Source organism: Babylonia areolata, chromosome 8, assembly GCF_041734735.1.
Source record: "Babylonia areolata isolate BAREFJ2019XMU chromosome 8, ASM4173473v1, whole genome shotgun sequence".
NCBI classification, from domain to species: domain Eukaryota; kingdom Metazoa; phylum Mollusca; class Gastropoda; order Neogastropoda; family Buccinidae; genus Babylonia; species Babylonia areolata.
In genome coordinates, this window is record NC_134883.1 from 45,060,362 (window position 1) to 45,075,510 (window position 15,149).

Below are 15,149 nucleotides of genomic sequence, written 5' to 3' on the forward strand. Positions count from 1 at the left end.
CCCACTGAGTACTTCGGAAGGCTTCCACCTCTTCAAGTTCCTGGCCATTCATGGTGATGTTGGCGTGGGCGTTGGTGTTACTGTTGACCATCACCTTGCTTTTCTCAGCGGTCACTTCCATGCCGTAAGCGCCTGCGCGATCAGTCAGCCTGTCTGTCAGATCTTGGAGTTCCTGGTTGCTCCCTCCCAGTAAGTCAATGTCATCTGCAAAGCGTAGGTTGCAGACTGGTCTTCCTCCTACAGAGATGGTAGTGTGGAAGTCTAGGAGGGCCTCTCTCATGATGTTCTCCAAGAACAGGTTGAAAAGGACTGGTGACAGTAGACATCCCTATCGGAAGGTATTTTTGCCAGTGCCGCGGCTGAATTCTGTGTATGAATTCTTCTTTAATTTCTTCAGTTGGATTGTTCACTCACAATTAGGTATATCTAAGAAATTATGGTTACTATAATGGAATGAAATTGACATTTAATTGGCATCATCACCAAACTTACAATGCACAGAGCTCTCCCAAAATGGACTGACAGGCATATTTTGGGGCTTTCCCGAACTTGAGTACACTAAAGGAATAACTGAGCCGCTGACTCAGTGCATCCATGATACCCTGGACTTGTGGTTGGAGATGCATGTGAGTGGAGGAGGAGGAATTTTGTGTAATGTCCGGTCAAACATAGGCTGGTGACTGCAGACCTTAGAAAAAAAAAAGTTATATCAAAATAATCAGTGAATGCGTGTGACCGTGCGTGCCGGCGTCCGTCCAGTGCCGCGCGCCGCGTGCGTGTGTTCAGTTCGTGCTTCATGCTTTTTTATTTTCTCCATTGTATCCTCCCCTTTCTTCAAATCCCTACCTCCTTCCGTTTGCATGGGTCGTTGTCCGTGGGCTTTTGGAACGTATGTGTGTTTCCAGTATAAAGAGTGACACTGTTTTTTCCGGCGACAATCCAATGGCTGTGTCGCACATGTCGCACATCGAACACCCCGCCCACTCACAAACTGTCGTCTGCTAACAAACGAACAATTCATACGCTATGTCAGGCACACAAAGCACAACATAGTTCCCCGTGTAACCCTCATTTTCATTCTGACGATAATTAGTTGTTGGATTTTCATTATAGAATGACTAAGAAATATAAGTTAAGGTAATTCTTTAACGCCATTAGCATCTTGACGGAAGCATTAACAAAATAAAACAAGAAGTTAATCTGGTTGATCCACATAACCGGAAGCCAATTTAGGTTGACGTGTTTCCGCTAACGCCGAATATGAAACAAACTGAAGTGGTGAAGGAAAGAGAGAGTTTTTTGGAAACGAACCACACGTTCTTGGGAGCAATAACAGCAGTACCTCAAAATAACAATATGCATGCAGTGATAGCTATTGGGTTTGTCTTCCTTGGATGCTGCAGTAATGTAATTTTCTTGGAAGAACTAATCAGGTAAACGGCCGACTTTTCTGTGAATGTCTGTTCACATAGATCCGTATGGGTTTACGTCTTCAAAATAACCCAGTCATTTGTGACTGTGATAATCACCACTGTGTCTGGTGTCATAGTGTACTTGATATGGTCACCTTTTTGTTTCAAAGGGAGGTATATCCTATTTGAATATTGTATTTTCAGGGACATATTTAACGGCCAATTTCCGTGCGTGTTTGAAACATGTATTCAGTATCGGTACCAAAAATAAATATTTTATCAGTATTGGTACCAAAAATAAATATTTTATCAGTATTGTTACCAAATATTTTATATTGCGATCACATTTCTGTGGTTTTCAGCTCTTTTGAAAGTCGTCATACTTAATGTGTTGCAATCATTCAACAAAATCATCTGCAAAGAAGTGTTGATTCAGTCTGTGTCACTCAGAGAGCTGCCTTCTCTGTTTATCACTTAATCAAGTTTCACACAAGTTAATGCGCACAGCCACTTGTTTATCATATAATCATATTGACTTATCTATTACTTTATATGTATACTAATTGATTGATATTCTGTGTTGGCAGAGAGTTCCCAGACAGTGGTAACTTGATCACATTCACAGCTTTTGTATTCAACGCCTTGGAAGGGTTCATCTTTACTTCACGCTTTCTGACCAGGCGGCCAGCAATACCAATAAGGTAACTTCCTTTATGGTCTTTCACTCTCTCAGTCTCTCACACATGCACACACTTATATTTATATGACATGTTGATAGGCCCTAATGTAAACATTTTTTCTCATTTCCTCTTTAACTATTTCGCTTACTTACACTGTACAGACTTATCATGAATATTCTACTTTCTCTCTGTCCTAGTTATCTCATCAATCATGGTAAAAAAAAACTAAAAAAACATAGCAGTAGGCCTCCTTCGGTCATGGTTGACCATGGATAGAGTATATCCGACCTAATGTCTAGTTGGACTGTCTGCTTGGACCAAGCAGCGTCGCCTGTGACTGTAGAGACCAATACGAGAGAGAGAGTCTCTGTTGCAGTGGTCACATGTGTAAGCTGATGCTGGTCTGTTGGCTGCCGTCCCTTTTCTGTGAGCTCGCTTTTTTGCCGCAGCAGCTGACAGTTTGTCCTCACCAATCCATAGCTGATTCTTGAGAGTGTTTCTCCATCTGTTGCGGTCATCTGCAAGGTCCTCCCAGGACTCAGTGTTAATCTCAAGCGCCTTCATGTCACATTTGCAAATGTCTTTGCATCTCAGCTGTGGGTGGCCGATGCTTCTCTGCCCTGTGGCAAGCTCTCCATAAAGGATGTCTTTTGGGATGCGACCATCTTCCATGCGGCGAACGTGGCCCAGCCAGTGTAGCCGACGCTGTCTCAGCATGGTATACATGGTCAGGAGGCCAGTGCGAGTCAGGACTTCAGTGTTTGTGACCTTGTCTTGCCAGGAGATGCTGAGTATGCGCTTTAGGTTTCTCAGGCGGAAGGTATTGGTCCACGCCTCACTGCCATACAGCAAGGTGCTGAGGATGCAGGCATTGTATACAGCCATCTTTGTCTTTGTGGTCAGCTTGGGATTTGTCCACACTCTTTGTGTGAGGCGGGCTAGCGTTGTGGCTGCCTTCCCGATCCTCTTGTTGATCTCGGTGTCAAGGGAGAGGTTGTCGGTGATGGTGGACCCAAGGTAAGTGAATTGATGGATGGCTTCAAGCTCGTAGTCATCAATGGTGATGGCTGGTGGAGATGGCGTGTCTTGGCCTGGGACGTTTGTCTTCTTGAGACTGATGGTCAGATCGAAATCTTTGCAGGTCTGGGAGAAGCAGTCCATTAGTGACTGCAAGTCCCGCTGGGTGTGGGTCACAACTGCGGCATCGTCGGCAAAGACTGAAGAGCATGTCTCTGATGAGGGCTTCGCGTACTTTTGTCCTTGCTCTGAGGCGGGCAAGATTGAAGAGCCTGCCATCTGATCTGGTCCGCAAGTAGATCCCTTCTTGTGCTGTGCTGAACGCATGCCTCAGGAGAAGAGCAAAGAAGATTCCAAATACACAAAAACACCATTATGTATAGATATGATAATACCAATCAACTTTTCAATTATTGAGATAGCATTTTGTAATGAATTGATAATTGGTATATAATGATTTTCGTTTATGGGCAATTTTTTATGGTAAGTGGAGAGAAAATTTCCGCTTGTCTGTCAGAATTGTTTGTTTTGTTTTTGGTATGTATATTTAATTTTTGTTATGCCTGGTTCCTTGGTGTATGTTTTGACAGTGGTGAATGTGGTGTATTTACTTTGCTGTGATTTAGGCCTATGTCAGTATGTGATGTGAGACTGCGAGCTTGCCTGTGTTGATTTTGTGTAGAAACTGTTAGTGTTATGTCACTTAAAATTTTATATATATGTTATTACTATAAAGCACGGTGAGCCCCATATGGGATACTCGGATACGGGACAGGTGCACTGTGCAAGATAAGCCTGCATTTTTATAATTATTTTATGGCGCTCGGCTTATTCACAGATCTACATTTGCATACAGTTTGGCAAACAGCAAAGTGAGAGCTGTGTGATCAGTGGTTTCTCCATTACAGTGGGAATTCATTTACAGCTCAGTCTTTTGTGAAGGACTAAGAGTAAGACTCTCAAACTGGGAGGCAAGATTGCACTGGCTCTTAGTGCTGCAGCCTTGGGGGCTAGTAGACCCTTGGGAACCATTCCAACACCTACTGTCCTAAAAGCGAAACCCTTTTGGCCGAGAGAGTGGGGATTTAACTTGGGCAAGACACACTCCACTATTTAATCAAATTCTAGCCCAGATAGCCAGGACAGCAGTTGCCTCCTCAGCTGTTCTGATGGTCATAGTCAGACGTGACTGACTATCATGCATTTATATTGTTATTATCATTATTATTATGTGGCCTGGACAACCTGATGGGTTGGTATTTCAAGCCCTAAACTAAGCCACTCGTATGTTTGATGGGCACAATGAATGGTTAAAGCGTTGGACTTTCAATCTGAGGGTCCCAGGTTCGAATTTTGGTGGCCCCTGGTGGGTAAAAGGTGGAGATTTTTCCGATCTCCCAGGTCAACATATGTGCAGACCTGCTAGTGCCTGAAACCCCTTTGTGTGTATACACGCGCAGACGATCAAATACGCACGTTAAAGATCCTGTAATCCATGTTGGCGTTCAGTGGGTTATAGAAACAAGAACATACCTAGCATGCACACCCTCGAAAACGGAGTATGGCTGCATACATGGCCGGGTAAATAAGCAAAACAGTCATACACGTAAAATATTACATGTCTCTCTGAGTGTGTATATGTGCATGCATGAAATCTGATTGAATGACACAGGAAAGGAATGATGAGCGCCCAGTGGCAGCCGTCAGTCAGCTCTACCCAGGTAGGCAGCCTGTTGTGCAAATGACCCCATGTTTGTAAAGCGCTTAGAGCTTGGTCTCCGACCAAGGATAGATGCTTTTTAAGTATCCGTATACATCAATCAATCAGTCAAACTTGTATCAGAGCCAGGCGTGAACAGTCACCCGTGGAGAATGGAAAGGTCCCATGTTCCTGCAGTAATACTAATAGTTCAGTCTATGAATCCATTGACATTGAACACTTTGACAGGAACTCAGCAAAGTGTGTGTTTGTGTGTGGGTGTGTGCGCGTGTGTGTGTATGGTGTGTATGTGTATGTCACTATGTGACTGAGTTTTTTTGTGTGTATACCTGTGTATGTGTATGCATGTGTGTGTGTGTGTTGACGTGTACATACATGTTCATGTGTGAAATGATATTGTGAGATGAGCTAATAAAGTGACTGTTTTCTTTTTGACATAAGCTATTACCTTACCATGGTGGGTCTTTTCTTCGTCGTTCAAACGCTGAACAACTACGTCTTCAGTTTAAACGTGTCCATGCCACTACAAATGATATTTCGTTCGGTGAGTTTTCAAGGTAATAGATTATAATTCATATATAGAGAGAATGCTTCAGATGAAAATGAAATATATACTTTTTAGAACACCAGCTGTGAATAACAAAACTAACAAGAGAGGCAAGGCCTTCAAGACTCACTTGTGATACACTAAAAAAAAAAAAAAATCTAATTGTTAAAATGTGTTCTGTATTTGTTATTATAAAGCTTCGCGTTTAAAAAAAAAAAAAAAAAAAAAAGTCCTAACCAGATTCAAACCCCACGTGTTTGGGTGAGAAGAAACTGCCTTATCCATTACACTATCGTGGCTCCTTAACTGACATTCTAAAATTTAACATTTGAACATACTTTTTTAAAGGGCGATAAATCAATTGCGGTATTCGCAGTGAGAACGCTGTTTAAATCATATTATTCTGGTTTATCTTGGGCATTTAAAAAATCTTTAAGGGCAGTAAAAAATTCTTTTTAATGGCTATCACCACAATCATACTGCAACATTTAGCCGTTTTCACTAGATCTAGATAGATGTACAGGTTTAGTTACACCCGCCGGGAATGTAGTACAATACGGTCGATTCAATTTCTCTTTTATGTTCATTCTAGTTATATAGTTTTAAAGTTGATATGAAAATTGAGTATTTTGTTAAACTAATAACATGTAGAGCCAAGTACAAGTACTTCTAAATGTCGTAAGAAGTGAAAAGGACTTCATTTTGAGAAAAGTCAAGATTTCATCGTGATCAGTTCAAGGGTATTAACTCGCATGGTTTACAATTTTTAACTGTGAATTCCGACTGATTCTGTGGATATTTTTATGGTAGTTTGGGGCATAATCCATTAAGTGATGAGGCGTTCACAAATCTTTCTCTGAATAAATATTTAACTGCCTCCTTCTCCAACTTTCCATCACATGTTATCATGTATTGTCCATTGAATATAGGATTGAACGGGCAGGTCAACAACTTGAAACAAAATGGCGTCGTTCACGTTCGCAAAGAATATGAGCACGCGCTTTGAATGTGTATAAATATGTGTACGCAATTGATTTTTGCCCATGACTTTCAGGGCTCAGCCAACAGATCTGTGAAGTCCACTCGTATTGATTTTAGTATTTTCCGAAAAAGACCACTTGGGCGAATGAACATAGTGAAAGCCCTGTACACTGAGAGTAAAACACACAAGTTTTTTATGTATTGGGTATAATTTCAAAATGTAATGTTTAAGATGAGAAAGATCAGTTTAAAGCAAATTAAGTCCTCTAGCATTAATTACAGAGTAATTTCCCTTTTTTACTATATGCACCAAAACGTTTGCAAAATAAATAAAACTTCCATGCTTAGCAAAAGAAGTTCCTGTTTGAACAAAAAATGATAATAATGACTGCTCTTGTTGTTGTGTCAGAATATCAGATCAAAGTGCCAAGTTTAGAGAATACAAAAAAGTATAAATATAACAGTTTGCATATAATTAGGCTTCATTTTTTATTTTTTTGTGCCCATCCCAGAGGTGCAATATTGTTTTAAACAAGATGACTGGAAAGAACTGAATTTTTCCTATTTTTATGCCTAATTTGGTGTCAACTGACAAAGTATTTGCAGAGAAAATGTCAATGTTAAAGTTTACCACAGACACACACACACACACACACACACACAGACAACCGAACACCAGGCTAAAACATAGACTCACTTTGTTTACACAAGTGAGTCAAAAAGTAAAAAAAGAGACGTTTTGGCTATCTTTGTGCCATATTAACACAAATCATATTAGAATTACAGATTATGATATAGATGTAGCCAAGTGCTCGGCTGGCTTCAAAAATTGTTTTGCACACGAGTTGTATTAGTGCATAGCAGACGCCTTTTTTGCAACTAACACACCGGTCTTCATGACACGCGCAGAATGCGTGACGCCATTCCAAATTGTAAAAGCAAAGCCCCTTTTAAACAACTGTTCCTAGACATCTATTGAATCAAGTCTCTGTATCGTTCACTACAATATTATATTTGCTGTGCTTAAACACTGTTAAATCAGCGAGAAGAATACTTGGTTTCAGTTTAATCATTCTTCAGTCTGAAGATTTTAACTGACGCTGAGCTTACGTCATTTTGTCCTTCTCGTCACACATAATGCTACAGTTACAATTTTGTATGTAACTGCTGTTAGAAGCTAAAACCACACCAATATAGTGTTTGGATGAGAACAGATCAGGCATTTAGAAGATACAAAGCCGATTTTCATTGTCGACACTCAACAACAATCACTCCATAACTAGTGTCGCTGTACGCCATTGGGTGAGCTGAAAACTGTGTTTCTGACACACGGTATTTAATTAAATATCTCTTTTGTTGGATCAGTAAACTACAAGTACAAGTATTATAAACTGGCAGAATTGTCGCAATTCCATCTTTAAATCTATTCCATTTGTGCTTGCCTACGTTAAACTGTTTTAACGTAGATTGTAATTTTCAGTGACGAGCTCGATAAAACTGATCAGTTCATGTGACTTAAATTAAGATTGTAAATTCATCATGAATAATCAACACTTCATTTTATACTCATTATAAAAGTAGGTATTGAGCTCTTTGTTTTGCAACCAATCCGACGTAAATTGGTTCGGGGATCATTTTGGAAATCTGTCGCTGAACACCTTGTAACAAACACAATTCTGATAAAATTCAGTCCTGATTCGGGCCCCTTCGTTTCACGGGGCCACGTGGGCGTCATTGCAGTTCGCTTAACTTGCATAAATAGCCACAGCAGGTGATGACTGGTCACTTTCCACCTGGCCAGTCACTGGCTAGAGCCTGCTGTCTCTCTCTCTCTCTCTCTCTCTCTCTCTCTCTCTCTTTTGCTGTGTCTCACACAGAGTGTGTGTTGTTCCAAGTAGCCAACGTCTCGCTACGTATCGCTTGCACTGTTTTCTAATCTCTTCTTCTCTTCTTATCTTCTCGTAACCGTTGTAAATAAAACAAGAGAGGCAAGGCCTTCAAGACTCACTTGTGATACACTTTAAAAAAAAAAATCCAAGCTTTTTATGTATTGAGTATAATTTCAAAATGTAATGTTTAAGATGAGAAAGATCAGTTTAAAGCAAGTTAACTCCCCTAGCATTAATTACAGAGTAATTTCCCTTTTTTGCTATCTGCACCAAAAACGTTTGCAAAATAAATAAAACTTCCATGCTTAGCAAAAGAAGTTCCTGTTTGAACAAAAAATGATAATAATGACTGCTCTAGTTGTTGGGTCAGAATATCAGATGAAAGTGCCAAGTTTAGAGAATACAAAAAATATAAATATAACAGTAAATGCAGTTTGCATATAATTAGGCTTCATTCTTTATTTTTTTTGTGCCCATCCCAGAGGTGCAACATTGTTTTAAACAAGATGACTGGAAAGAACTGAATTTTTCCTATTTTTATGCCAAATTTGGTGTGAACTGACAAAGTAGTTGCAGAGAAAATGTCAGTGTTAAAGTTTACCACGGACACACAGACGCACACACACACACAGAGACAACCGGACACCGGGTTAAAACATAGACTCACTTTGTTTACACAAGTGAGTCAAAAAGCCTCTTTTGTGACTGGCCTGCAACATGCCCCTGGCCTGCGGGTGGATATTTTCTATCCTTTAGTTCAGTAAATCATCAGTAATTCTTTGTGTAGTTGTACCGTCCCCTTCATAATGATAAATCACTCCGGGTACTAAATTCTTTTGTAACACTTCGGGTACAGGGCTACAAAAGTGGTGTCGCCAACAGGATGAAGAGCCACAACAAAATAGATCCAAATTATATTTCTTTTCTTTTTAATGTTTCAGTTCTTTTATCCAAATTAAATCCAAACAATAAATCACCGCCCTTTACCACCAAGTGTACTTTGTTACATATATGTTTCAGTTTACCACAGCCCCTCACTCATATTATTTAAAACAAATCTAAAAACATTCATTTTCAGGTAGTCTCCATTCAGAACAGGTTTGTAACTTGTTGATCCATATATATGATTTTTTTTCATGCGTGCTTCTCTTGTGTGAATACATACTGTGTATACTGTGTGTGCCTTGTGTCTTAACAGTTAACTGATATGTTGTTGTGAAGTGCTGTTTGAGAGGTATGAGAGCAGTGTATTATAAGGGTATTATTATTATTATTATTATATTCATAATGATTATGATTGTTGTTATTATGATTATTTTCTTTCTATTATAGAAATTGGCGTTATCATTACTACGACTACAACTACTACTACCACTACAGTACTCTTAATATTGTTAAAATATTCTTATTCTTCTTATTCTTATTATTGATTGATTGATCTGACAGTCATGATTCCTTGCTTGCATCCTGATCTTGATATATAAAGTTTACTTAATACAGAGCTTCTGATGTTGCTTTTTCATTATGTGTATCCAACTCTCTTCCTTGCCTTTTAGTGTCAGATTGAAAAAAAAAAAAAAAATAAAAATATATATATATATATATATATGACGGGCGCAATAGCCGAGTGGTTTAAGCGTTGGACTGTCAATCTGAGGGTCCCGGGTTCGAATCACGGTGATGGCGCCTGGTGGGTAAAGGGTGGAGATTTTTACGATCTCCCAGGTCAACATATGTGCAGACCTGCCAGTGCCTGAACCCCCTTCGTGTGTATATGCAAGCAGAAGATCAAATACGCACGTTAAAGATCCTGTAATCCATGTCAGTGTTCGGTGGGTTACGGAAACAAGAACATACCCAGCATGCACCCCCCCGAAAAAGGAGTACATGGCGGGGTAAAAACGGTCATACACGTAAAAGCCCACTCGTGTGCATACAAGTGAACGCAGAAGAAGAAGATACATACATATATATACATATATATGTATATATATGTATGTATCTCAGTATCTGTATGTGACCAAGCGCGCTATGCTTGCTCCAAAACTGCTCACACACGAGCTACATCAGACGACGTTTTTCCCTCCTTACCCGCGCCCAGAATTGTGTGACGTCACTCCGCTTACATCATTTTTGTTCTCGCCAGACAGCCTACTCAAGGCTTGCCCAGTGTCACATCGCGGTACGTCATTGGCTGAGCGGAAACTTGTGTTTCTGTTCCACCGTAATTAATTAATAACTCTTTTGTCAGATCAGTAAACTACAAGTATTATATACTGGCAGAATCGTCGCAATTCCATCTTTAAGTCTGTTCCATTTGTGTTTGCCTACGTTAAACTGATTTAACGCAGTTTGTAATTTTCTGCGATGAGCTCGTTAAAACTGACCCTGTTCAGGTGACTTAAATTAAGATTATAAATTCACCTTATCAACACTTCATTTTATACTCATTATAAAGTAGGTGTTGAGCTCTTTCTTTTGCAATGTATCTGACGTAAATCGTTTCAGGAATCATTTAGAAATTTGTCACTGAACACCTTGTAACAAACACAGTTATCATCAGATTTGGCTTCATTAGAGTCGATCTGTTTGCAGCACACGTGACTGTCTTTGCAGTCCGCTTAACTTGCATAAATTGGCACAGTGAGTGATGAGTGGTCATTTCATTCCTGGTCAGTCATCTGACCAGAGCTCTCTCTCTCTCTCTCTCTCTCGCTACGTCACGGGCAGTGTGAGTGTGTGTCGTGTGTGTTCTCACAACGGCTAACACCTCGCTACGTATTGCTGCACTGTTTTCCTGTTGTAACTGTAATGAATAAACCATTGAAAGGGCGTCCGCTTTCATATGCTTCTACCTGCACGGGAACCTGCTATCTTCTAATACTCCTAATCCCTCATTCCATTCCTACACCCTTATCCCTGATCCTACCTATCCCTATCTTCACTCCACTCCAACCCTACCCTTACCCTGACACCATCACATAATTGGCACTGCGAGCAGGGTCGTACAGGGACAAGAGGTTGCATTAACAGTCACATAGGGATAGTTTAACATAGGAGAAGAGAGAAGACAGTGCAGCAGGTACATCAAGTCCACAAAAAGAAACGTCGCCCACATCAAGATGGCTTCAACCGACTTCCTGCCCAAACTCCTGACGCTATCCGGTGAGGAAAGCGGCAGTGAGGTCGAAGACTTCGTCCAGGAGGCCAGACTGACACTCCAGCTACAGCCCCTGGATGACGCGACAGCCTCTCTCTGGCTGATCTCGGCCCTTGCCAGCAGAGCTCGCCAGCAGATCGTCAGGCTGCCAGCAGCCAAAGTGGACACCCCAGCCAAGCTCCTTCACATCATTGAGGAGAACTGGGGAGATCAGCGAGATGCCACAGACCTAGCCACTGCGTTCTTCAACAGACAGCAGCAGCCCAAGGAGACGGTGACCGACTATGCATCACATCTTCGGTACCTGTGGACCAAGGTCAACAGGGCTGAAGATGGGATCACCCAGGTGCCAGCAACCATACGCTTTCGCCAGAGGCCTTCAGCCAGCCGCACTCAGGCGCGAGGCCAGGCGCTTCATACGAGACCACCCCTGACACCACCTTTGAGGCAGCTGAGAAGGAGGCCCAGCGATGGCTGAGGGAGGACAGCCACACCTACAACACCTGCCCCGGCGTAGACAACACCACTGTTGTCCACCTACAGTCTCAGCTGGCCGCACTCGCAGCTGAGAACACCAGCCTGCGACGTCAGCTGCAGTCACCCATACCAGCACACGGCCCACATCCTCCAAAACCAGCGCTTCTTCCTCGACGCTGTGCCGCTGACCGCACCCCAGACCCTCCACACTGTGTCTGGTGTGAGAGGTCTGGCCACACAGAGCACCAGTGTCGCCACAAGCGACGCTACAAGGCCAGGCGACAGAATGCTGACCACCAGCCTGCAGCTCCAGCCCACAACCAGTGTGTCGCTCCTCCACACGCTGAGCAACCTGGACCAACGCCAACTCCAGCTCCAAACCAGCGACGCAGGAGACGCCGACGAAGACTTCACTCCACTCCAACCCTACCCTTACCCCGACACCATCACATCTATCTATCTATCTATCTATCTATATATATCTTACCCCGACACCATCACATCTATCTATCTATCTATCTATCTATCTATATATATAGATAGATAGATAGATAGATATAGATATATAAAAGAAATCTAATGCTTATTTGTATTAACTGTTACTGTTGTTTTTGTCCACCATGGCTGTACTTTTTTCCTCTGCCTTCGTCCTCAGCAAACCACAAGATCATCATCAAGCTTTGTTTTTCTTTTTTTTTTCAGTTTTGCATATGATGTGTATAACGACCAGTCTGTACCAGATACAGTATTAACAGCTGAAAAGTTGAATTTCTTGCAGTTGATGTATTGATGTTTAAAAAAAAAAAAAAAAAAAACAAAAAAATCAATAATCAGTGTGTCTTCCTCTTTTTTTTATCTTTTCTTTTTTTTTTTTTTAATGACATGTATTAATTTCTTATAAATGAAGAATGTTAATTGTGTCTGAAACGCTACTTTATGATTTTATATTCTGATTCACATGGCTAATGCATCATCCAACCATACAATATACATATATACATGCAATGTATGAAGAGTACCATATGTAAAAAAAAAAAAAAAAAAAAAAAAAAGTGGTGCACACACACACACACACACACACACACACACACACACACACACACACACACACACACACACTGCACAACACAAATTTTGAAAAACAATTTTGGCATTTCCCAAAACATTTTTCCCTGGGATCACACACACACACACACACACACACACACACACACACACACACACACACACACACACACACACACACACACACACACACACACACACACACACACACACACACACACACACGTGTCAGGTGACAGTGTATTGCGACTGAAGCATGACACAAAATCAGAACAAAATCGGAGAGAGGTTTTCTGACTCAGTCAAGCTGAAAAAAAAAAATGAAGTCATTCTCATGTAGAGTATGTCATTGTCAGTTTTGGCTGGTAAAGGATTGCTGCAAAAGTCTACAAAGCACAGTATATTATAAGTTGATGGAATATGTGTCGTCTGCATTTTCCAGGGATCTCTGGTGGCAAATCTGGTCTTGGGCTACTTTTTATTACACAAACGGTGAGTTTTCTCATATGTGTGTGTGTGTGTGTGTGTGTGTGTGATAAATATGGTTAAAAATTTCTTAATATGTTGATGTGCCCAAACCAGCGCATTGTTGCAGGTCTGAATCATAAGGGTTTTTTTCCATTTCATTTGTGCCTGTATGATATTGAGTTAGAAAATGAATGATATGGATAACAAAATGTATACATGCACAAACTTTGTTTTGGTGTCATATACTGTACCATGTCAAACTGATGCAAACTAGGCCTATTGGTTTGCTCTGCTTGGCCAAATTTCGCGCGGCTAACAGTGAAAAGACGGGCCCACCGCTCTCAGCCAATCAAACGCCTCTAAAAACTATAAGCGCTTAATCATTCCTTTGGCCAAGGCTCGTCCTCCTTTTTATTTTAAAGTATAGGACTAGGAGTATGGGGTTTGGCGACTGTTGATTTTTTTAAAAATTTGTGAATTTGTGATAGCTCACTGAATTAGTGGAGCAGTGACTTGAGTGGCAATACCCCCGTTAGGAAGCAGGCGTCCACAGATCCAGGTACACACAGACTTTCCTTTTCCTCCCCCTTTTTTTTTTGTTGTTTTACTCCCCACTGACATCAGGTCATGAGTGGTGGTGGTCTGGGATCTAGTCTTTCGGATGAGATGATAATCTGGGGTCCAGTATGCAGCATGCACTGACTTAGCATGTAAAGAATCTCACAGCAACAAAAAGGATTGTCCCTGCCGAAATTCTTTAGAATGACCCACTTTGAGTTTGATAGTTAAAAAACAAATATACTAGCAGACAGAAAAGAAAGAAAGAAAGAAAGAACAAGAGAGGCAAGGCCTTCAAGACTCACTTGTGATACAAAAAAAAAAAAAAAAAAAAAAAAATCCAAGCTTTTTATGTATTGAGTATAATTTCAAAATGTAATGTTTAAGATAAGAAAGATCAGTTTAAAGCAAATTAACTCCCCTAGCATTAATTACAGAGTAATTTCCCTTTTTTTACTATCTGCACCAAAACGTTTGCAAAATAAATAAAACTTCCATGCTTAGCAAAAGAAGTTCCTGTTTGAACAGAAAATGATAATAATGACTGCTCTTGTTGTTGGGTCAGAATATCAGATCAAAGTGCCAAGTTTAGACAATACAAAAATATAAATATAACAGTAAATGCAGTTTGCATTTAATCAGGCTTCATTAAAAAAAAATTTTTTGTGCCCATCCCAGAGGTGCAATATTGTTTTAAACAAGATGACTGGACAGAACTGAATTTTTCCTATTTTTATGCCTAATTTGGTGTCAACTGACAAAGTATTTGCAGAGAAAATATCAATGTTAAAGTTTACCACGGACACACACACACACAGACAACCGAACACTGGGTTAAAACATAGACTCACTTTGTTTACACAAGTGAGTCAAAAAAGGCGCTGAAAAGTGGCAACCTGCTCTCCCTGGGAGGAGCAAGTTTTGTTTGACATTGAGAAATGTTGTGATTAAAAGTAATACTTTGCCGTGCAGTGCAGTACAGATGACAATCCAGTGCAATATTATACATTTCTTGTTCCTCAGGTTGGGTGACGGTCAGCTGTGGTGTTGGGTTTAGTTGCCTTACGTGAGTGCAGAAAGCACGTGTTCGGACAATACCTCGTCATGTTCAGTTCTGAGCTTAGCTCTCAGACTATTATCAAATTCATTACGGACCAAGTATTGTTCTAATGTCA

General features: G+C 40.7%; 1 protein-coding gene across 1 annotated transcript in view; it reads left to right on the forward strand.

Annotated features, from left to right (window-relative positions):
- Positions 1-1,247: 1,247 nt before the first annotated feature.
- Positions 1,248-15,149, forward strand: part of LOC143284856 (UDP-xylose and UDP-N-acetylglucosamine transporter-like) — a 34,195-nt gene continuing 20,293 nt past the window's right edge. Inside the window, exons 1-4 of the mRNA XM_076591960.1 lie at positions 1,248-1,433; positions 2,000-2,113; positions 5,271-5,373; positions 13,391-13,440. Coding sequence (XP_076448075.1) covers positions 1,261-1,433; positions 2,000-2,113; positions 5,271-5,373; positions 13,391-13,440 — 440 coding nt within the window. The 5' untranslated portion in view covers positions 1,248-1,260. The remainder of the gene's footprint in view (positions 1,434-1,999; positions 2,114-5,270; positions 5,374-13,390; positions 13,441-15,149) is intronic.